At 41.9% G+C, this 25,585-nt stretch overlaps 1 protein-coding gene across 1 annotated transcript in view; it reads left to right on the forward strand.

The window, feature by feature from the left end:
• Window positions 1-24,490, forward strand: part of LAD1 (ladinin 1) — a 134,086-nt gene extending 109,596 nt beyond the window's left edge. Inside the window, exons 5-11 of the mRNA XM_088463671.1 lie at window positions 1,129-1,303; window positions 1,894-1,965; window positions 2,044-2,084; window positions 4,927-4,999; window positions 5,801-5,929; window positions 22,812-22,886; window positions 24,279-24,490. Coding sequence (XP_088319797.1) covers window positions 1,129-1,303; window positions 1,894-1,965; window positions 2,044-2,084; window positions 4,927-4,999; window positions 5,801-5,929; window positions 22,812-22,886; window positions 24,279-24,284 — 571 coding nt within the window. The 3' untranslated portion in view covers window positions 24,285-24,490. The remainder of the gene's footprint in view (window positions 1-1,128; window positions 1,304-1,893; window positions 1,966-2,043; window positions 2,085-4,926; window positions 5,000-5,800; window positions 5,930-22,811; window positions 22,887-24,278) is intronic.
• The last annotated feature ends 1,095 nt before the right edge of the window (window positions 24,491-25,585 follow it).

Genomic DNA, 25,585 nt, shown 5'->3' on the forward strand with positions numbered 1-25,585 from the left:
CCCCCTGTAGAGGTGCCCATATGCAGTGCCCCCTGTATAGGTGCCCATATGCAGTGCCACCTGTATAGGTGCCCATATGCAGTGCCCCCAGTAGTTGTGCCCCTGTAGTTGTGCACCCCCATGCTGTGCCCCCTGTGGTAGTGCCCATATGCAATGCCCCCTACTTGTAGCCTTAACCCTGACCCTCCCCCACCCTGCACCCTAACCCTCCCAGTTAGTGCCTAAACCTAAGTCTCCCCCCATCGTGCCTAACCCTAACCGCCCCCCCCTACAGGCCTAATCCTAACCCCCCCCAGTGGTGCCTAACCCTAACCCTTCCCCTAGGGGTGCCTAACCCTAACCTCCCCCCCTCATAAAAAACCTAACCCTAACATCCCTCCCCCCGCGGCTAAAGCTAAGGGCGCCTCGGATTTACCTCGCTCGTGCTGGCGTGCTTCTGGATTCCGACGTCAGGATTAAGAGAGGTCCCGTGTCAATATAGAGATTCAGACCGGCGACATGCTGTCCGCCGGTCTGATAACTACATCCCAATTTATCAAATAGTATTTCTCCACTCAGATAGCAGATCTGTCTTATGGAAAGAGCTAACCATATCTGAATATGGCATTAGCTATCAGACATGTTTATTTGGGCCATAGTGAATAATGGGGACTACAGTCTGCATCGTTAGTTTGCTTAATGTAAGAGATAGCTCCTTTGATAAACTGTTCCTAAATAGGCAGGTAACTTAATTCATGCAGAAGCTGCCAATTCTACTAAATTGTCAGCAGAAACTAGCTTAATAAATAGGCCTCTATATATTTGTAATACTTTGCATGGGTAAAAATTATGGTTTTACTACTTTAGCCATTAAATTGCTGATTTGCCTAGCATTTCCTAGCTCCACTTGCAAAAGTACTAATTTAAAGCATTGGGGCTGATGCAGAATTAAAAGCTGGTAGGTTAATATGATGGTTAATTAATTAAGCCTAAGCTATGTGCCCAAGCTAAAAAAGACTAAAGAATATGTAAAAATTATGTATCCATTTCAGCCAGAATTTTCCAGAAAAAAAAATTACAACATATACAAATAGTATACTCTGTGACTTCACCATCTGAATATTTACCACTAACTTCATGTTTTGAAAGTTCTGTGAAAATTCCCCGTCGTCAGAGTGGTAGTAACAGTGGTGTCAAAAGTCCACCTCCCCTGCTCGAAGAACCAGAAGAAGGAGCCCCTCCTGTAACAAGAACAGTAAGGACTGAAGTAGTTATTCCATCATTGTCCACCACCGTGTCCAGCACAACTCAGAACAGCAAGCAGGTGAGGCAACTCTTCAAGGCAAGATTCTTCCCTATCCAATAACAAGCCACCTGATTGGACCTCCCATGGTTTTTAAATGGTACTTTCAGGGAAACAGATGAGATCTCGGAATACCTGTTAGCGGAGCAGCCCTCAAGGGAGCATGTTAGTAAAATATTTTTCTAAGTGGTGGCGGAGCTTTAATATGATGAAAATCTATATTTGCATCATAAAGTCCAGTTTAATGAGGATATATCACCAAAAACAACAACAAAATGTGTTTATTAACCAATTTAAAGTTCTGTCCGTGTTGTACTAACCTAGTATGCTTCATTTTTATTGTAATCCTATTATTGCTTCTATTATCATCATCCTTCTAGAAGACTCCCCTATCACTGTCCTTATTATGTACATATTATGCATGCCTAAGACAGACTCTCTCATTTACTTGTAGCGTCTTTATAGCATAGCCATCATGACTGAATACAAGTTTAGCAGAGCCATGGTGAACCATCATATTGTATTTGTTTAATTAGCTAAGTTTCATTTACTCAGCATTTCATATGGTAGCCCAAAAATAAGAGACCTACAGTAATGCCTTTCTTGTGCAGGAAAACCCTCCTACTCCTCTACAGACTTCAACGTCCTTTAAGCGGCTTACTCCTTTCACCAGCTCTGTTAAGGTGAGTTTCATCAGTTAAAAACTTTACGGTGATTAATCGGCTAACATTGCACGTGGTTGAATATCTGTTTCATTTCAGATTCAGAGTGAAGATCGGGTTGATAGTGGACTCATACGGAGGTCAGTCTGTTAAATCAATTTGTGAAACTTTTTGTGAGTAAAAATGAATAGTGCTAAGTCTGTTATAAAACAACACACACCAGCTATTTTCTTCCAGAGTTGCAAAATATTTGGTCATGTCAGACCTAGGTGAAAGGATGTATCATCAGCTGTGACATTGAGCTTTTATCTGATGTTCCAGGATTACTAATAAATAAACTAACAGGTGTAAAACAAAGAAGGAAAACTCTCAGTTGGATCACATGAACCCTATCAGAGATAACATGCTAGTGAATGATTAAGCATTTCCAAATGTTTTTTTAAAATGTGTAAACTATTTTTTACATCAAATTATGCAGAAACTGCAGTTTCTGCATATTTTTTAGATTGTTCCAATTAACTAAAGGTGGATAAACACCTAAGCGATATATCTGCAGATCATGGTCATTCATACACACTAAACAACCATCATCTGCATGCTGCAGCGGGTCCCGATGGCCGGGGGGTGGATTGGGGGCTTGTCCCGGTGGTGGGGGCATGTCCCACCCCCTCCCCGCGGCTGCAGACATACGTCCATCGGCTGTACAGCACAGCCAATGCGATATGTCTGTGAACGACACCGTTCACAGACATATCGCTAGTACACACTGGCCGATGTGCAGCAGATATATTGGCCGATCAATTGATCGGCCAATATATCTGTCAGTGTGTACCCAGCATAATAGCACAATGCTGGAGATTTCACAAAAATCTCTGGTAAAGTGCTAATTAGCACTGCAGATTACAGTCCCCATTATTATCAATGGAGGCTACAATCTGACCCCTATGTACCAAACACCAAAAAGCAAAGCTTTTCGGAGTTTAGCACCTGTAGAATACATGTATACTACTGTAAGCCTATGGAGGCTCCAGGGGCAGAAGAGAGATCTTTCGATCTCTCCCATGCATCCCCCGGGCAGTTCCCGCAAGCTGTCATGCTCAGTGTCAGCTACCCTCGGGGAAGAATTTCTAGCTGCTTTAAATAAACACTAGTATCCAGGGCCATAACTAGGGTAGTGCGACCTGTGCCATGGCACAGGGCGCTGTTTGGGCCTGTCAATTTTCCTGTTTATTATCATTCTCACTTGTAGCTTCCTCTTCTTTTATCACCAGACTCTCCTGGCCTCCCCTATCTCTTCCCTGGCCCTTCTCTATGAAGCCATGGGCCTTTTTCAGGTGCACTATGTCCCTATTTAAAAAATTACGGGGGGCGCCAATGCTCTCTCTGGCACGGGGCACCAAAAAGTCTAGTTACGGCTCTTGAGTATCGCTAATAAGTGATAATCCAGGTAATCCTCCCTGTTTCCTTGTGTAGATTGTCCAGGTTGAAGCTCTGTGTATTAAACATCCATAAGGAAGATATCATTATTCTATCAATAGATTGGAATAAGAGTTTGGGATTCAAAAAGGGAAACTGTCGAACTAAGTAGTTAAACCTATTTTTATCTGTAATAAAGTGCAGTGCTTTCTAAATGACACAGCTATCTGAGAATTAATGCAGAACAAACTGTAGCGTAAACTGTGCTTATTGTTTACGGTCATAGTGGATTGATATTCATTGCAATTTAATAACAAAAAGCCCACTGGATTAAGAATTCTGGAAAGTTCAAATGTTTGTAAATCCAGTTTAAGCAAATTCCTTTTCAGACTAAAGATACGCTATGACCCTGCAAGATAGTTAATGCTTAGATAAGTTTTATTGGTGTATAACTTATGGATGATCACATCAGTGGCCTTATAAGATATCCAGTTTATTTGGCTGAGTGTATTATTAATAAACCAACTAGTACATAGGACTAGAACTTTTCTTGAAATGGCTACTTATGTCACATAGTAATTGAAATTCTAGTTACCTCTCACCAGTGGCGTAACTAGGGTATTTGAACCCAGGGCAATTTTGTAAATGGAGCCCCCCCATGTGTGCGCCGGGCCAAAAAAATGGGCGTGTCACAATTGGCGTGGTCACTGAAAAATGGGGCGTGTCAACATGACACACACTCCTTTCTTGTCACTGGGAACATTTCTTTCCATTTGCACCTTAATGCAGTGCCCCCTATAGTACCTGTCACACGCCACCCTGGAGACCCCAGAATCAGACCCCGTCGCTTACCTTTGCGGGCGCTGACCCGTGCTGTCTTCCGGCTCCCGCGCTGTGCGCTGCTTCCTTCTCTCTCTGGCCGGTCTCCGCTGTCCTCTGGAGGGTCCCGCTGCTCTGCTGCTCCCATGCTGGCTCCTGCTGGTCGCTGGCCCCGCTGACTTCTTCTGAGAAGCGCTGTCCTCCGGTCCATGGGCGCGGCCATCTTGGATTGCCCATGTGACTCCACTACCACCAATGAGGAGTCTTCTCCTTCTCTCTCAGCCTGTCAGCTCCCAGCATCCACTATAAAAGGTTCCCCAATGCTGACACAAGTTGCCAGTGCAACTAATTTCCTAGATTACTAGTGAGCTTTCCCACTGTGAGATATAGGTGCACTAGGGTATACAGTACATTGCTACGTGATACAAAGTTGTTTTTGTTGAATTATCCTTACTGTATATAGTACAGTATATCTGTTGTAATCTAATAAAAAAACTGAGAAGGGTTACGTGCATTTGTAGGGTTTTTGGGGTTTGTATATTTACTTGGGTGATATACACCAAAACCACTGATTATCAGATGTTCTCCATTTGGACTGAATATGAATATATTTATGTAGATACATTTTATGACTGTTATTGCTTTCTAGGTATTGACTAATTGGGAGATCAAAGAGAAATGTTTTAATTGATAATAATATTTTGATTGCACTCTTGTTCATTATTGAATAGTCAGTATTCTGTTTAGTTCCAGCTTAAGGTTATCGCTCCGGAGTAAAAAAATAGAAGACCGAATGGAGAAGTATAATTCAGCTATAAAGGTACTTTTTTTTTTTTTACTACCAACTTAGCTCTTAACAATGCATGTTTATGCCAAGCAGTAATTTAATATGCAGTACAGATAGCAATGTAAAATAATAAGCAATAAAAGGTGTTATTTCTAAGTTGATGAGAAGCCTTTGAACTTGCACAGTTGCCAGGATCATACATAGCTTGACATTTGGCCCAACAGTAACTTCAGTCCAGAAATATGTGAACACCAAGTTATCATGACTGAGACAACGGAGCATGGGGAAAAGTGAGCAGAAAAAAACTCCAGCATACTCAGGACACATCTCTACCGTTACTGACATTGACATCCTGCTGACTCATAGGGGTAAATTTACAAAAATTAGAGTTTTTAAAAGTGGAGATGTTGCCCATAGTAACCAGATTCCAGTTATCATCTTCTAGAAGATGCTAGATAAATGTTAAGTAGAATCTGATTGGTTGCTATGGGCAACATCTCATTTCTAAAAACTCTCACTATAGTAAATTTACCCCCTAGTCCTTAGAGAACTGTTTTATTACCTGCTATGAGTAATAAAATACTAAGATGAGATTAGTAAACCGAGGACTTGAAACAACATTTACCAGCAGTGCTAGTTTCTAGTTTGTACATGCTATACATATACTATCAAAGAGAATCCTCATTGGCCATATTGTCTCTTTTGTAGATATAGAAGTGAATATCCTTTACCCTTTACTGTGGGTGGTACACAAATTAAAATGTGAATTTCTGCTGCATTTGAATTCAACTAAAGACACTATTTTAGTTGCTAAAATAAGTCCCCTGTTTTCAGAAATCCGCAAGTGTCAGGGTACCATCATCTCACAGTCGAGGAGTCCTTGGAGCATCAGATGGAATTGCCAGCAAAAGAAATATCTTTGAAAAGGAAGAAAATTCTTCTAGATCAAATATTTCCAGGAAGGTGAGGGGTCCTGCAGTAGAGCCTAAACCTAATTGGACAGTGATGTTATTGCTCTGTTTTATCAGGAAATCATCAGTTTTCTCCATACCCTAAGCGTATTGCTAATTATGTGCCAGCACTGGACATAAGGATCATCTGACAAATCCTGTGGCCTTTCATGGCTTTTTTTATTTGCAGCCTTCTGCTATGGTTGGCAGATTACTCTCTGAAAAATACTGAACTTTCAAATAGTGTTGCAAGCAACACCCCTGTCAAGAGTCTAGGAGGGTGCGGCTATGTTGATTAGTGGAAGTGGTTAATTAGCGTACTGCCTACAAACAAAGACATTTGGTAAATATGCTTAATAGATGTAGTGCTCCCTATTATGAAACACCTCTTACCCATGAAAACCCCCTCACACATTGCAGATACACACTCATCATTTATAAATTTGCCAGCAATGCAGCTGGCCATACTGAATATTCATATAAATACGTCATTATTAAAAATATAATTAATAGAGAACTTTTTCCTGTTCTAATATGTGTTTTAGGTTCCAGGCTTAGTTCATTCATAATTAAATGTATTGTACTATACATGGCACTGCTCTGAATAATGAATATTGAAACTTGCAAAGCTAATGAAATAGAAACCAACCACCTGAAATATACCATAATGAAATGTACAGTAGGCAGTGTCCCAAAAAGCAAACAAGCAGATATAATGGTGGAAGGAATTCTAAGGGTGGTGTTCATCACCTATTAAAATTTCTCCATAACCAAAGGATGGTTCAATTTAAATATTAATATACAGAAGCCAAATATGGTTGCTAGCTCCTGGGCATGAGCTAATGAAAACTACATAGCGGAAGTCCATTTGTGTTAAGAACATCATCAGCCTAGAATCTCAAAGATTTTCATATAACACATTTGCTTAATTAAGGGTCATTTGATATACGTGTTGCAGTATAGTAATGCAAGGAAGGGAAAAGAGAAGAGCAGTTATATAGTGGAATGAGAACTTGTACCCAACAGCATAATGTAGGGATGGCAGACTCCTGGCACATTGATGCATGAGAATTTTGGTGTCAAACAGACCTATGATTAACAAAGTTTATACTTCCAACTTGTTTGTGTGTAGTTGGGTTGAGCCATTTTAAACACTGGTCTGTAGTGTCCCAGTGATTTTAGAGATGCTCTAGCGTAACACTGGTACTAAAGAACCCAGTTTAAAACAAAGAAATACAGTCCCAGAACCAAGGCTGTAACTAGGGGTATGCTAGAGGTGCCACCACGCAGAGCGTAGGGCTCTGTGGGCGGCACCATCGCTGCCCCACAGTCCCTGCATCTGGCAAGCACCCTGCAGCCAGTGCCACTGCTGCAGTCTTTTGGACGCTACAGACATGCACCTTGCAGCCTTTACAGCATCCCGGAGCATCCTGAGGATCTGTCTTCCCGTTGCTGAGGCCCTGCCCTTCGTTTATGACTTCATGCTGTCAGGGGCATGGCAGGCACAGGGTGCCATAAAGCCCTGTTACAGCACTGCCCAGACCATTATTCCTCCTAAACCAAAATTTACAGTTGGCATATTTACAGAGCCGACCCTAAACAATTTGATGCCCTAGGTGAGATTTTGGCTGTTGCCTCATAGCACCGCCGCTAGTTCCTCTTCTGACCCAGAACCCCTCTCCTAGCACAGCACCCATCACCCAGCAGCACAGATCACAGCAGCAGTCAGCAACACCCATCACCCATAGCAATCCTCATCCACAGAGCTGTAACTAGACATTTTGGTGCCCTGGCCAGCAAGAGCATTGGAGTCCCCTTCCCCTATATTTTAAATAGGGATGCCCAAAAAAGTGGCGTGGCCACACAATAGTACCGCCAATTCAAATTACGCCACACAGCAATGCAACCTTATTCACATTACATCACAGGATAGTGTCCCTTATTTACGTTACATAACACAGTAGTGTCCCTTATTCACATTACATGATGTGTAGTGTCCTTTATTCACGTTACGCCAGACATTAGTACCACTTTACCTTATTCACGTTATGTCACATATTACATCACATTACACCACACCGTATTGCTCCTTATTCAGATTACACCACACAGTAGTGCCCTTTATACATGTTACTCCACACAGTAGTGTACCTTATACACATAATGCCACACAGTAGAAGCGCCCCTTATACACATGCTGCACAGTAATGCCCCTTACACATTATGCCACACATTAGTAATGCCCTTTTACACATAATGCCACATAGTAATGCCCCTTACACATTATGCCACACTTTAGTAATGCCCTTTTACACATTATGCCACACATTAGTAATGCCCTTTTACACATAATGCCACGTAGGAATGCCCCTTACACATTATGCCTAACATTAGTAATGCCCTTTTACACATAATGCCATGTAATAATGCCCCTTACACATTATGCCACACATTAGAAATCCCCTTTTACACATAATGCCACATTGTAATGCCCCTTACATATTATGCCACATAATAATAATGCCCTCATACACATAATGCCACACATTAATGCCCCTTACACATTATGCCACACATTAGTAAAGCCTTTTTACACATACAGTAATGCCACGCAGTAATGCCCCTTACACATTATGACACACAGTAATACACCCCAACCTTCCCGCACAGCACTCACACAGCCAATAAAACTGTGACTCCATTGCCTCCATTACCTCAGCCTGCCTGGACTCTGCAGATATTGAAGCCACCATGCTTGTGCTCCTCACTCTATGTTTAGCTCGGCACTGTGTGTTAGGGATGGACATCAGTATCCAATCAGCCTGCTGGACTCCAAAAAGGCCCATGGGAGGAGGAGCTGCTGTGGCTGGGCATGTGCAGCAGCCCTCCTCCAGCAGCATTTTTGCTACTGCCCGCTGCACCCACTGCCTCTGCTCCCTGCTCTCGCTGCTGCCAGATTGGAGCTGAGCTAAGAGCTTTGTTCACGGTAGGGAAGCCAGAGCAGAGTCGCTGGAGCTGTCCACCTGTTCTGGTCCCGCCACTGCCCGCTGTCAAGTTGAACTCGCCATAGGCTTGGAATGCATGGCCCTAGCCATTTGCCTAGTTTGACTATGCCTGGGGCTAGCTCTGCATATGGAATCAGGCATAAGTGTTCTCGTGCTTTTGAACAAACCCAGATTTATCCGTCAGACTGCCAGATAGTGAAGCATTTAATCACTCCAGCAAACGCTCCAGAATGGCGTTTTGTTTTGGCATTGTACATTGTGATCTGAGAGTTGTGTATAGCTGTTCAGCCATACACACCCAAACCATGACGATCCAAACAAACCGTTCTTGTGCTGATGATGTTTTCAGAGGCAGTTTGGAACTCAGAAGTGATTCAACCAATGGTAGTTTATCTCCATCCACTTTATCTCTCTCCAAGGCTTAGTACATATACCCCAAAGTACCAACCAATCAGTTCACCTAGTTCTGCTATTGCTTCCACTTGATCTCCTGCTATTTATACATCAGTGACCTGAAAAAAAAACAGCAGTAGAATTCTAGAAAAGCATAATATTTAAAAGAGCTGCAAAAACATAATGTAAAATTACTAAAAATATACTACATTTGGAACAAAGCGAGTCACAACTTTTTTTAAGACCAGAGAGACTCGCTGAAACAAAGCATATGAAAAGGAAAATAAATAGTACAAATCAAAATAACCTACAATATCCAAATTAATCATAATAGACATCAACTTGATTCCTGCTAAGTTTTGCCATAATTACTACAAAGGAGTATGTAGACCGCTGAAACAGTGACAAAATGAAGTTTGGCAGAGAAGCGCATTTGAAAGTGCACACAACACCTGTAAAAAAAACAGTCTCATGTGTAAATACAATTCAAAACAGGCAGTATCCTCAATCAGCTCCAGTGCCAGACAGCCTAAGCTGGAATCCGCTATAGCTGGGAGTCCACCAGTAATGTAATAAACTTCCTGTTCTATCATACTATTGATTTCTAATAGTTGCTAGTTGCTACTTAGCGCTGCAAGTTGCATAAGAAATAATTGCTTTCCAGTCCAATTGTGTGGTTCCAAAGCACAAAAAGTTATTTATGTAATGAAAAAGTAACACGGTGAAAGATTTAACAATTAGAGTAAAAAGCAATCAATAATAGTACAAGCCGATACATACGCATGCGCACTGGTCCCAGTATACAGTTATCAATCCAGACGTCTGTGATCATAAAAGAGGATGTCTGTACACTGGAGTCGGGTCACTGCTTATATACCTTACAGAGTTCTACGTTAACAAAGGAACTAGTTTACAGATTTAAATTTGTTCTTGCTTCTGGATTATCTGGTCATTGGTTGATTCATACGGTGTCATCAGGGACATGTCTCAGTTCTCCAACGGTCTCTTTGTGTAGTTTTCCCACTGAACAACTGGTTAATACTAGCTACAACACTGCATATAGATACTAACATTCAATACAATAACTCCCTAACATCCATAACTAGCAGACGCAAGATGCGACTCTTTTGTCGATAAGAATGGGAGTCTGCAAATAAACAGGGATTTAGTATGATACCAAACATGACATGTCCCCTATGTTCTAAACCTTAGATCTCATTTAAGCACATATTACTTACAATTATTAGTCAATAATACCTTTAATAACACTGGTTAGTAACTACTGTGAATGGGAACCATCTTGCACATATGCGACCGCATATGTGCGTCTGTGTGAGTATGTGCATACACATATGAGCGTCCGTGTATTTAAGTATATATACATTTATATGTGTGTGTGTTATGTGCATCAGTGTATGTGTGTTGTTGTGAATACGCAGTTTAGCAGATCGGATTGAGCGACGCAAAGTAGCGCCATGGTTTACTTAACTATAGATGACCAGATTGTCAGATAACAATTGTGAGCGATCATATTCAATTATTTGACTTCGACAGTCCACCCTTTGATAGCAAACATAAAACTAGCACATTCTAATCTTAACCTTTCTAGTCATGCATAATAATTTATTATTCAATTTTCTAGGTGGGGTGACACATTTTGGTCACTGAACCGTCAATAATGCATTTCAAGGAAGGGTAAAACAACCCTTATATGCACTCAGCGGATCTATAGGGGACCATTGGTAAGATGTGGGACCTCATCGAACCTATAATGGAAGTGTTACGATCCTCTAGCAATTGCTAGGACCGAGATGGAGGTGTTGGAGATATGTGGCACATCGAAGAACAAACACAAGAAGTATAGTTAAATCATGGCAGTTTACTAAATAAATGATATGATGGACCAGTGAAAACACAACATAGGTGAAACCATAGGACAGTCAATAGAATATACTGTAGGTTTACAGTACAAGCTAAAGTTGTTAAATGGCCAGGAGGCCTAGTAGACAGCAATGCTTGAAACGTTGTGAAGAAGCAGGACTGTTGGATGGCCTGGAGGGCCTAGCAGACAGCGATGCTTGAAACCTGGTATAGAATCAGGATTGCAGTATGGCTTGGAGGGCCTAGCAGACAGTGATGCTTGAAACCTGGTGTAGAAGCAGGATTGCTGTATGGCCAAGAGGGCCTAGTAGACAGTGGTGCTTGAAACGTGGTGTTGAAGCAGGGTTGCTGTATGGCCTGGAGGGCCTAGTAGACAGCAGTGCTTGAAACGTGGTGTTGCAGCAGGATTGCTGTTTGGCCTGAAAGGCCTAGTAGACAGCAATGCTTGAAACGTGGTGTTGAAGCAGGATTGCTGTATGGCATGAAAGGCCTAGTAGACAGCAGCTACAAACGTGGTTTAGAAGCAGGACAGCTGTATGGCCTGGAGGGCTCAGCAGACAGCGATGCTTGAACCGTGGTATAGAAGCAGAATAGCTGTATGGCCAGGAGGCTCTGTGGACAGCGATGCTTGAACCGTGGTATAGAAGCAGGATAGCTGTATAGCCTGCAGGGCTCTGTAGAGAGCGATGCTTGAACCGTGATATAGAAGCAGGATAGCTGTATGGACTGGAGGGCTTAGTAGACAGCGATGCTTGAACCGTGGTATAGAAGCAGGATAGCTGTATGACCTGGAGGCTCTGTGGACAGCGATGCTTGAACCGTGGTATAGAAGCAGGATAGCTGTATGGCCTGGAGGGCTCTGTAGACAGCGATGCTTGAACCGTGGTATAGAAGCAGGATAGCTGTAGGGTCTGGTGGGCTCAGTAGACAGCGATGCTTGAACCGGGGTATAGAAGCAGGATAGCTGTATGGCCTGGAGGGGCCTGCAGACAGCATTACTTGAAACGTGGTATAGAAGCAGGATAGCTGTATGGCCTGGAGGGCCCTGGAGACAGCGTTGCTTGGACCCAGGGTACTTGGGTCACTTAAAAGCCGTTGAGCAGAATACACGCAGCATGTAGAAAATATAGCTGGAAGTCTGGATGCACAGAGAGTAGCTTGCATAACCAAAAGTTCCACATGAAAACTTTATAGTCGACAGGGCGGCGACATTCCAGGAAGTTCAAATAGGATCAGCTGCCAATCAGGCAACACTAGGAGGAAACATGTGAAATCCTCTGACGTCTGGGTCTCCTACCAAGCGGCAACCTAGAAGCATGGTCAGGAGCAGGAGGAATACTGGCAGGAGAAAAGTCCTGGACTGGACTTGTAACAGGAAGTTTGGGGGAAACTGAGACTACATTATCTAGGATGTTTAATGGAACATTTACAGTAATTATTATTATACATGACTATTCACATATTATTATCTGATGGCACATTCAATTTCAGGATTGTAATGCAGTTCTTTATTAACCTTTGTATCTATACCATCACCACTCACCACCATCATAATCTCATTTCCACGATTTACCTTGGTGGTACATTTTCCACCCTTTGCCAAAGTAAGAACACATCTGACACATAAACCAATTACTAAAATGACAACAAGTATAAGAATAAGGAGCTTACCTACACTAGCAACCATCCACTGTACCCACTCTCCCAGACCAGCGAACCACTTAACAGAGTTTAAACAAGAGAACCATTTGTCTACCTTTACCTCTGTCTCATACACAGAAGTATTATGGTTCTTCCGAAACTCCCACTTCAGTTGTAGGATTTCATCCATTTTCCAGTCTATCACTGCTTTGGGGTCATCAGTATTATTGGTGATGTACGTGCAACACTTGACACCAAATTTGGTGGCCAAAGTCACACAATATCTACCAGTAACAGCTGTCAGGTAGTTTATGTTGTACCAATTCCTGTTTGTAAGCCTGGAGCTCCTTACCAGTGTACTTGAAAGTGTCATCATACATCTCAGTGATGTTGTCTATTAATTTGGCTAGGTCTTGGATGCATGTAAAATGTAAAGTTCCCCGAGTGATCCTGGTGGGATCTAATGGCACCAAAATTTGGAAGCCAGTTGTTTCACTAATCAACTGTGTGGCTATATGTTCTTCACCAGGGATGGGATCATATTTCTTTTGTCATGATGTTCATACTGTGTGTGTATGTATGGAGGTGGTGCGGTTTTATGGATACCAATCATTTCATCATGTGTAAGGGTCATAATTTCTGGTACCACCCTTCCAAGATAACATAAACCTTCAGAACTCGGAGAGAGCTACTTTTACGCTTTCCTTCCACATATACAATACACATCATCTGGGAGAATGTAAGGAATAGAATGCATCATTAATATCGAACACATTATTCTAACAAAGGATCCTGCTCCTATTTCTCTCATTTGACTGGTACATGTTTCTGGCTGTATAACATTTGCACAGTATCCTAATGCTACTCTGCCAACCACTAATTTGTTGTAACTACGCGTGTACTGATACCGGAAGTATCTCTCATTTGCAAATAATACTGCGTACAAGTTCAGAATGAATAGGCTCATTATCTGCTCGGTGTGAAAAGGTCATAGTCTGATTGTTCCCGGTCACCTCCCAATTTCCTGGTTTTCTGAAATTTGTATGATCATATGGGAAAGGGGAAATGGGAAAATAGATCCCGCACAAGAATAAGATGAAAAGCGTACCAGGGATCTGTCTACGTGATACTGGTGGAGCTTAAGACTAGGTGGTCTAGATATATTAAATTTCTTGTCCACCGGTCTTCCCCCATGTAATTCAAGTACCTCTGCTAACTTTAATGGGTATGGCACTAATCCCGAGTTACTGTGTCCTTGTGTTACTTGTGTTACTTGTGAAGACACCCAACATTCAGTCTGGTTTAAGACCTTACCCACTAAGGAATGGTAATCCTCTAAAGGATGCCCGCCCACATACAGATTACTCTTGGACTGGCATCGTTGGATGCATTTCTCCTTAACTAGGGATCCACAGTACTCACAAATACAGTATTCCTCAGACAACAATCCCTCACACCATCTCCGAGTTTCATGACTAATAGATCTCTTAACCATTCCTGTACTGAGTTTGACCATATACTGCCTAGATTGTTTTATCGCTCTCTCTCCCGACCCACTCCATCGACATCACTATCGGTCTCCCTCTCAGTCATCTGTCCTCTGTCACAGAAACAGATAATCCTGAAACAAATAAGGATGAGGAGAACCCTGGAAGGAAGAAAAAACACAGACCCAGCTCGCCACTCCATTGCTGGAATAGTGGTCTGCACACGCCTCTAGCTCAGGTGTTTCACTGCAGTCTCTATCTCTCCCGGAACAGGTTCGCAATCGACAGGTCCACATTATCTGTCTCGACTCCGCCTTGTATCTCCTCCAGGTGATTGACCTTTCTGCAGTGAGTGGAATGGACCCAGGTATCTCTTTCCGCTACCTTCAATGATGTGGTACTTGTCATCAACACCTGATACGGACCTTTCCTACCAGTCTATCAAACAACCTCAGCATAAGAAATTTTGGATCATAACATATTCTCCAGGTTCAACATCATGACAGTTTGTTTCTGGCATATCGGGTGAAAACATTTTCAATTTCTGTTGCTGCTGTTTCAGTTGTTTACTCAGTTTTATAAGATATTTCACAGTAACCTCATCATTACACTTCAAATCATCTTGTGGACTTACAATCAAATGAGGTTACCTTCCAAACAGTATCTCAAAGGGGGACATATTAAGAGGAGATCTAGGAGTGGTTTTAATGCTATGGAGGAAAAGCGGTAAGGCTTCTCCCCATCCTAATCCAGTTTCAGCCATGATCTTGCTCAGTTTATTTTTAATAGTACCATTCACTCTCTCCAGCTTCGCACTGGCTTGCGGTCGGTAGGGGGTGTGAAGTCTACTATTGATACCCACAAGCTTACACATGTTTTGGAAAACATCATCAGTGAAATGAGTACCCCTATCACTTTCTATGATTCTAGGGGTACCGTATCTGCATACAAATTCCTGCAGTAAAAACAGCAGTATTTGTGGCAGCTGGATATGCCTCTACCCAATTAGAAAATACATCAGTACAAACTAATACATACTTGAGATTCCTGTAAGGTGGTAATTGGATGAAGTCAATTTGTATTACCTGAAAAGGACCGTCTGTCGGAGGGATGTGGGATGGCTCGGTGGGGATTGTCTTCCCGACATTCTTCCTCAAGCAAGTCAGACAGGACATTGCTATCTTTCCAGCTTGATAAGAAAGGCCTGGTGCACACCAATATGCTCTGACCAACTTACTTTCTTTTCCTAGGTGAGTCAGACCACATAGTGACAGCCAGGCTTGGGTAGTATGCCTTGGGAGCAACCGGCCTACCTTGTCCATCTCTCCAGAGTCCGGAGGACTCCTGAATGCATCCCTTCGATCTCCAGACTGCCTTTTCCTGTAAGGAACACAAATTTTGCATCTCAATTAATTTCTGCGTGTCTGTTGTCTGGAAGACCATTACTTTTTCAGTTGTTAAGTTTATGCGCAACCCTGCTGCCCATTTGGCAGCTTCATCTGCTCTGTTATTGCCCATTGACACCGGGACTTCTTCACATGTGTGGGCTTTACATTTGATGACAGCTACTGCCTTTGGTAGCTGGATTGCTGTCAGAAGTAATTTTATGTGGTATGAGTGTGTGACTGGTGTGCCTGCTGCTGTCATAAAATTCCTAAGATGCCAAAGAGCCCCAAAATCATGTACTACCCCGAAGGCATACCTAGAGTCAGTGTAGATATTAGCGGATTTACCTTCAACCACTTCACATGCTCTCCTTAATACCACCAGTTCAGCCACCTGTGCTGAGTGAGGTGGACCAAGTGGTTCAGCTTTGACAACATACTCATCATTTACAGCAGCATAACCTGTGCATAATTCTCCTGTGTCAGTCTGCCTGTGACAACTCCCATCCATGTAAAACGTCAAATCTACATTTTCTAATGGTGTATCACGTATGTCTGGTCTTGCAGTAAAAGTCTTATTCAAATACTCCATCCAATCATGTGTGTCAGTATACCTGCAAAACTCACCTTCAACCATAGACTCACCTTCCTCCACCCTTTGTGCATCTCGAGGCACATATGGTAAGTACGTTGCTGGATTTAATGTATTGCACCTTTTGATGGTGATATTTGCAGGTGCCATTAGAGCTAGTTCCCATTTTGTGAACGTAGCTGAAGAGACATGTCTGGTTTGGGCAGAATTGAACAAAGCAGATACTGCATGTGGTGTATAGACAGTTGTATCATGCCCTAATACTACATCCTTGCTCTTATTTATCAGAAGAGCAGTTGCAGCTACACTTCTTAAACACGTTGGGAGTGATCTTGCTACAGTGTCCACTTGTGCACTGTAGTATGCTACAGGTCTGCTAGCATCACCATGTTTTTGTGTGAGGACACCTGCTGCGCAGCCATCAGCCTCCGTACAATATAATTCAAAGGGTTTTTCATAATCTGGTATTCCCAGGGAAGGTGCTCTTCTCAGACTATCCTTAAGGTTAAGAAAAGCCTGCTCTGTGTCCTCAGTGTGTATGACATGGTCGGGTTTTGAGGATGAAACTAATTCTTGCAGTGGTAATGCCAAAATAGAAAAACCTGGGATCCACGTCCTGCAGTATCCACACATGCCCAGGAAGGTACGGATTTGCTGTTGGTTTTGCGGCAGTGTCATGGTCTGTATGGCTTGTATTCTGTCAGTTGTCAAATGTCATAGCCCCTGGGTTAGACAGTGTCCCAAGTATTTAACCTTAGTCTGGCATGGCTGTAATTTGTCCTTTGCAACCTTGTGCCCTGTTTGGGAGAGATGAAGCAACAACAGTTTAGTATCATTTAAACATGACATAAACGAATCAGAGCACAACAACAAATCATCTACATAATGGATGAGGACAGACCCATTGATTGGTTGAAAAGATTGCAAACAGTCATGTAAAGCCTGAGAGAAAATACTGGTGCTATCTATGAAACCCTGGGGCAATCCTGTCCATGTATATTGTACCCCTCTGTAGGAAAATGCAAAGTGATATTGACAGTCAGGGTGAAGTGGAACAGAGAAAAATGCAGAACATAGATCAATGACAGTGAAGTGAGATGCAGACGGTAGAATTTGCATGAGGATGACAGCTGGATTGGGCACTACGGGGAATTGGCTCTCAACAACTTTGTTATCCTGTACTAATCTATAGCCCCTCCCCCTAGCCTTCTTCACTGTAAAAATGGGACTATTGGCTGGACTAGCTGTACGAATTAAAATCCCTTGTTGCAGTAACCTCTCAATTATGGGATACACACCTAGCTCCACCTCTGGCTTTAATGGGTACTGAGGGATTTTTGGAGCCTGCCTACCACTCTTCAAGTTTACCATTACAGGAGATACATTTGCCATCAATCCAGTGTCCTGTCCATCTTTGGTCCAATGGAAACCCAGTATTTGTGCTAACATTTCTTTTACCTGAGATGAACTTTGTTCTAAAATGGCAGAGTGCGGCATTAACCTTTGTGGTGTGTCCAATATGTCCTGTATCTCATGCGCAACCTTTTCTGGTATATCTAGGTATATACCATCTGGGGTACAGTATATAACACATCCCATTTTACACAGCAAATCCCTTCCCAGCTGGTTAGTAGGAGCTGCCGCTGCCAGGAGAAAGGAATGCTTGGTTTGCAGCGGCCCGATAGTAACATCTGCAGATCAGGTTAGAGGGTAATGCTGTACCCTCCTCGTTAGTCTCACTGCTGCTATAGTCTTGTTGGTAACCTGTAAATTAAGTGGAGAAGTTATCACTGATCTGGTCGCCCCTGTATCTACAAGAAAAGTATGTTTAGTACCAGATATATCAACTGTCATTGTATGCTCTTCCCTAGAATTCTCAGTTAACCTGACTGGCTGTAGACCTCAGGTATGACCTGACCCCTAGCACTGACTATCATCCTCCAGCAGAGCATTGGCTGTCACTATGTGAGCGGGTGACCATTGGAAATTCCCTGAATCTTGTGAGTGCCCTCTCAGAGTGGGCCTCTGTACCTAGGTGTTCCCTTCTTAGGTGACCCCCAATTTCTCTATTTACAGTACCTCTGTGTGTGTCCTTCTTTATTACAATTAAAACACTTTATTGTATTACCCCATTGCTGGTATGTGTTGTAAGACTGTGGCTATGTATGTGATCCCTCTAGAGCCTGAATGCTCACTGCCATTAATTTCTCATTCAGTGTCTCTTTCCTCCTGCCAATGTTCTTGTCATGTTCTATGGCTGACTCTCTAAGTGCATCTACAGTAATCCCTCTCCGGTTAGGTAGATAGGTTTGCACTCTGGTTTTTAGATTGTCTTTGAGACCATCCATGAGTACCATTACAGCTTTAATATCTGCTATCCCAGTGTACCGGGTTATTGCTAGCAGCGCTCGGGCAAAATAATTTGATGCAGATTCACTATCCTTTTGTTAAATATTTACTCCAGTTAACTACCACTGGGAAATATATAGCCAATTGTGTTATTATACGTTTTATATTTGCCTGGTTATCCTCATCAGTTAAGGATTCATCCTCCTCCAATACAGAATCCTTTACAAACTTTTGCATATCAGTATTGGAGGGGAGACAGGCCCTTAACACCACTCGCCAATCCTTAGTTGGCTCATGAGCATTACCCAAATCTTTAATAAACTTCTGGCATTTGGCTAACTCTTTCCTAGGGTCTGGAAAATCTGACATAATTGAATGTAATTCTGCTCTAATCCATGGACAATGCATTTCTAAATTCCTTATGGGAACTATACCATCTTTGTCCGGTTTCCCATTGGGAACTGCAATTGTACGGACAGGATGTGCACCTACCACATCACTTTGTTCAGTATTACCTCTCCTAGTATGGTCTCCACTAGTCTCACCGATTTCAGCTGCTGGTTGGATCACTGCCTATCCTCTCTGTGGAACATCTAATATATTAACAGCATGTGTAATGGCTGAAATTATAGTAGGTTCATCATCTTCTACCAAAACATTTTCCTGGAGGGGACTTAAATCAGGATACAAGTTACTTATTACGATTTTTTTATTATTAGTACTGTCACCTGTGGTCGCATATGGTGGCCGAGGTGCACTTGCGCTGTCTCCTTTATGCACAGTGACGCTACCTTGCAGCGTGGGTACACTACCGGGCGACGTCTTGCTTTGCAGCATGAGTAAGCTGTTTTGCAGCATGCTACTATGTCACGTGTCTGCGCCAATTTGCGGCGTGAACACGCTATTTTGCGGCATGTGCACGCTGCCTAGCGGTGTAGAGTACGATGCTTTGTGACGCAAATACACCACTGTGCCACATGTTCGGCTCATGCTGCCATAACTTTATACAATCATTATACTTTACTCTCTTTTTCAAAGATTTTACTAAACATATTTTATCTCTAACATTACTCAGTACCTCTGAATCAAAACTGCCAACTTTAGGAAAGGGTTTCACACATCCTTTGGTCATCTTGACCCATATGTCGCAGTTCGCAGTAGCATACGCGCCATACTTCTCATTCATTATATACCTTGCCGATCCAATTGGCCCTTTCATAAGCAGCTCTCTCTCAACCATCCCTAGTGATTGCTTAGCACCCATCTGGGATGACGCTTTAGCTTCTTTCACTAGGGATTTTGGCACTGGATGAATTAAATAAGATGCGTCCACTCACTTCAACCCGTTGTGCCCCGCCGACCGCTAAGCATTTTTCCGATAGCGTGCACAACGAGGGAACAGAAAATAGCCTATGCGATTGTTCTACTTTCCGTACAACTTCAACTTACCAAGCTATCAAGCTTCCTATTTTGAGTTACTCTCCACTGGTAGAATTTAAGTATTCCAATAACACTTACCCTTTCCAGGGATTTCCTCCCACAACCCCCAAGTCACAATCACTGTTTTACACTACCATGCGGTCCGATCGCATTGCCCAGAGACACTACCTCTTATCAATGGACTTTGCGAATACTATTTGGGGGTTCGGCCGAGAAAAGCACCTTCGCTCAGTATACTTGCTGTGTATACCTACTCGGTAGTAGTTGTGCCTCGTCAGACACCTACCGGGTCTCTCCTGGCTCTCTCTCAGACAGTGAAGAAAAAAACTTTTTCGTTTCTCTTTTCCCCTTTTTGCATCACAAGCATACATTCACATTCATATACCTTTGTTTTCTGGCCAAAAAATGCTTTCCCTTTCTTCTGGATTGTCTGGTCATTGGTTGATTCATACGGTGTCATCAGGGGCATGTCTCCATTCTCCAACGATCTCTTTGTGTAGTTTTCCTGCCGAACAACTGGTTACAGCCCGTTCCCAACAGTCGCCAGTGGACTCCAGTCTGCGTCGCTAGTAGGGTGAGATAGGGTGAGTAACAAGACCGCTGCTCTGCTCTCACTGTACAAGACACGGGACCGCTGCAACAGACTTACCATTTTTTCTAACACAAACAAATTTTCAATGAAAGAGCTATGAACATCCTTGTGTTTCAATGTATCATTTTCAGCCCACTGTATACTTAGCATTTGCCGGTCTTATTAACATGTAATTGTTGTTATATTCTATATTTATTTCCATACATTTACATTCTTTATTTTACCAACATTTATCCATCCATATTTTCATTTTAATTTCAACTATATTCATAATCACTAGCGCGTCCAAATCCCCCCTTTCATTTCAACTGGTTAATACTAGCTACAACACTGCATATAGATACTAACATTCAATGCAATAACTCCCTAACATCCATAACTAGCGGACGCAAGATGCGACTTCTTTGCCGATAGGAATGGGAGTCTGCAAATAAACAGGGATTTAATATGATACCAAACATGACATGTCCACTATGTTCTAAACCTTAGATCTCATTTAAGTACATATTACTTATAATTATTAGTCAATAATACCTATAATAACACTGGTTAGTAACCATTGTGAATGGGAACCATCTTGCACATACGCGTCCGCATATGTGCGTCTGTGTGTTGAAATAGCAACTATATACAAATGAGCGTCCATGTGTGAGTATGTGCGTACACATATGAGCGTCCGTGTATATAAGTATAAATACATTTATATGTGTGTGCATTATGTGCATCAGTGTATGTGTGTTGTGAATAAGCAGTTTAGCGCATCAGATTGCGCGATGCAAAGTAGCGTCGTGGTTTACTTGACATCAGACTATAGATGACCAGATTGTCAGATAACAATTGTGAGTGATAATATTCAATTATTCGACTTTGACAATATAGTAGATGTAGCCTAAATAGGGGGTTATTCTTTTAGCCGTGATAATGCAATAATGTTTTGCGTGCTAAGATTTAGCTTAACGCGTCTATGCGTGCTCCAGGTTTTTACAAAATCCAATTCCAAAAGTCGCAATTGCGCTATAATTCTTCCTGGTTTTACCCACGATACGTTTAGGTGAAAATGGAGAAATCTGCCTGTACTCCAAAAAAAGGCAAAGTGATATAGGATAACAATATAGAAGTGTATTAGTGGCCCTAATAAAAGTATTTGGGGTTCTTAAATTGTGTCAAATGGCTGTTAGATGCATATTTCTAAAACAGTCAAATAATGATAGAAAGCAAGTGTTATTTTGCTAAATAAAGGTTATTTTTAAATGGCAGTTGCATAAAAATGCCTATAAGTATATATTTGTGTCATTTAAAGACACTTTTAAAAACTTTAAAAATATATATCTAACACCTGCAATCATAAAAACACCTGTCCCATTTTCCTGCACTTTTCACCTTTTCAGCCCAAAAATGACATGTCATTATTGGCCAAATTAAGCTAATTAAAACATTCTTTTGCCTAATCAGCCATTAAGGAAGGTGTCCTAGTTGTCCTGAATTAAGTCCCAACATTTTTACCTTGAAATAGGGATTTTCCCCAACTTTTCACCTACTCTGGAGGTTGTAAAAACTAATTTGCGAAAACTGCATTTCAAAATTCGCATCTGCAAAAATCGCAGCTAACAGGATTACATGCTAAGTATACTGTATATTTGCACGATAATTAGTTTTTCTCAAAAAAGCGGCTTATCGAGGCTAATTGAATTCCCCCCAGAGGCTTGATTTTAGCAAGTTATCCAATAGTTTACAAACAACATTGTCTTTTGTAATATGCAAATAATATTGTTACAATGTAATTGTTCATATACCTACACACACACATACACAAAATTTGATTGGTCAAAGGTATACAAGCAGGCACTATGACATATCTGTCACTGGTAATAAAAGGTGTGACATACAGAATTACAGTATACATAACCACTGTGTTGTAAAAGCACTTTTGTAATATGTGCAGTACAAGTTTATAGGCCACCTCAGCCACTTTGTTGCTTCTCTTAGAACTGTTCCTAATGTTGGCTTGTAATGTATCAAACGGGAGCAGAAAGATACATATTGGGGGTATTTAGTTCACAAATATTATAATATATTATTATTTAAAGGCATAAAAACAAGTTTGGTCTTTTTAACATTTGTCCCTTACAGGACATAGTGTCGGGTGATGTGGCTAGCAAAAGAAATTTGTGGCAGCAGAGGTCCCAATCGTCAAGCGATACTAAGGTATGGAAAAAAACACTGTGGGCTAAATGTAATAGCCTGCGAGCTGCTGCCGCTGCAGGTATACATGCAAGTATGTCTGTATGTTTAAAGCACCAAGCAGGTTAAAGGATAAACCAGCTTGGTTTATCCTTTAACATGCTTGCTGCTTTAAAAATACGGACATACTTGCATGTATTCCCGCAGTGGCGCTGGCTCGCAGGGTATTACATTTTGCCCTACTTGTTTGAATGTCCATTTAAAGATATGTATTTGTGTATATACACATACTGTATCTATGTACAGATTTATAGATAGACAACATGTAGAAATTAGTATGAGAAGGCACTACTTTGATCTCTCACATTTTCGTGGATCCTCAGTTTTTATGATATTTTGGGGATGAGTTTCATAGCATCATCTGTAATGAGGGCATAATATTCTATAAACCATAATGTTCAAATTAAACCCAATGCAAATCCTGGTTGTTTTTTTTCTATTTGAAAAATACAACATGGCAATTACATAAATCTTGAGCATTGGCCCCTTCCTGTTACCCCTGTCTGGTTAATAAATACAAGTTGTGTCCACTGTAAAAATAAATAAAATATATAGTTCTCCCATGAGAAATATAAATATGTACTGTACTACTAATATGTGTATACTCTTTGTGTAATAATTAAAGTACCCTCTTGTTTAAAAACTAATATTATTTCCAGTGGCGCAGAGACGGGGATGAGTGCTAATTATCCAAGCCCAGGTTTATCTGCGGGGCCCAGCAGGGGCCCCGGCCAGCTGTAAAGGAGGAGAAGTACCCTGCATCGTGGATTACCGCATAGTATTTTTTTATTGAATTGTTTTATTGCTTTTAAGACTGAAAAAAAAGCCTAATGTAACTGTGCATCACATGGGTAAACTAGTTTTCTGCCTCAAAATAACTGGACTATGATATAAGCCTACAGGGCAGCCATGGGGTGTGTGCCAAAGGTTACCTTTGCAGTATATAAACCTGAGATTCATACATTTATTTCAGAGCATCAACTTGAAAACAATTAAAGATTTTTTATTGTTGACAAATATTATGGCATTTAGTGCCACATTATCCATACATACATACATGCATTAGATATAAACATATATAATTGAAGATATGTAATATGATGAGAGTTTAGAAAATTTGGGAGTTTAGCAGTAATCTATTACATTGGTCGAGTTTTATTTTTTTGAGTCTGTAAAACATGTGAGTTTGCATATTCTCGGACTCTATTACATTAGCAGAGTCAAAAATGTGTAAGCGTCTACTGCTAAACTCTCACATTTTCTAAACTCTCACCCTATTACATTTGGCCCACGGTATTAAACTCTTTTTCAAAGTGTGTTTTTCTTTTAACTAATTACTTTTTCTATTAATTTTAGCTCTGACCTAAGCGAAAATTGACAACCCACTAAGGACAAGGGGATCTGTGCCAGCATGATCAAAAATGCAACCACCTCACTGTTCCTACAGTATATGCTGCTGATGCTGTTTTTGGCTCTCTTTATTCTTAAATTTATACTTAAACTTTGATATTAAATTACCTCAATGTTTTTAGTCTATGAGCCTTCACTGATTCTCCCTGTTCTTTTAATTGCCGTATTGAAATAAAGTAATATAGATTTATTTTGTGTGATTACATATAATTGTACTAATAAGCTAGATGTATGAACTTAGGGCCTGATTCAGATGTGCTCGCAAGCCGGTCGATGGTGGCCCAGTGCGCATGCGCACGACGGAGCCGGCTCCATCGTGCGCATGTGCGAGACCCGGATGGCGAAGGGCAAACCGTCGCTCCGGGTCTCGTACCAAAGGGGGCGTGCTGTCGATGTTGAGTGACAGCACGCCCCCTTTGGTGGGCGGGCCGGGGGAGTGGCTGCCCAAATTGAGGCGTTCCCATGTGAACGCCTCCATTTGGGGGCGGCCCCACTGATACCACAAGGGTCTCGTCGCAAGCCCGATGGTCGCGATGGTCTTGACTATCGCAACCATCTTCCTGGCCGCTCGCTATAGCTGTGGGTGGTCACCCACTGCTATGCGAGCGGCCAGGAGGCCGCTTTAAAATACAAGAAGGCCGGCCCTGAATCAGGGCCTTAGTTTCAGATAAAGGTATATTTAACATCACAAACTCCTTGAACCAGCTTCAGTGACAACATTACGATGTGAAACCCAAAATACAGAAGCACCAATCTAGTGATCTCCATTGCAGCTAAGAAAATGGAGTGGTTGGGCTCATAAATCTGTTTTTTTTTTTTAGAAAATATGCATTTTTGTACTGCGTATATGCACCAAAACAATGTATGTCTATGCGTGCATCAATTTTTTTGTTATTTAGTTATATAGTTCCTTTTGCCTACAGAGGTGACACAGGGGAAGGAAGGAGCAGGCAGGTGTAGTCTTGGCACAGTACAGACGTGTATGTAATTGCGACTCACAGGGGTGTATTAAGAGAGAAGGGGACCTGTGTGCAGTCTCCGCCCGGGGCCCCCTCTTCTCTCTGCAGCGGCCGGCAGTGCGCAGCGCCCCTGCAGTAGACTCTTGGTACTAGTCTGTGCCCAGACTTTATTGCGCATACACAGGCTATTGAGAAAATGGTGCGGCAGCCATTTTCCTGGCGATTTCCTTACTGTGCATGCGTAAAACACCTGGAGAATGGCCACGGTGGCCATTTTCCAGGCAATTCTTCCAG

This window comes from Taudactylus pleione, unplaced genomic scaffold (assembly GCF_031769625.1).
Source record: "Taudactylus pleione unplaced genomic scaffold, aTauple2 ptg001423l, whole genome shotgun sequence".
NCBI lineage: Eukaryota > Metazoa > Chordata > Amphibia > Anura > Myobatrachidae > Taudactylus > Taudactylus pleione.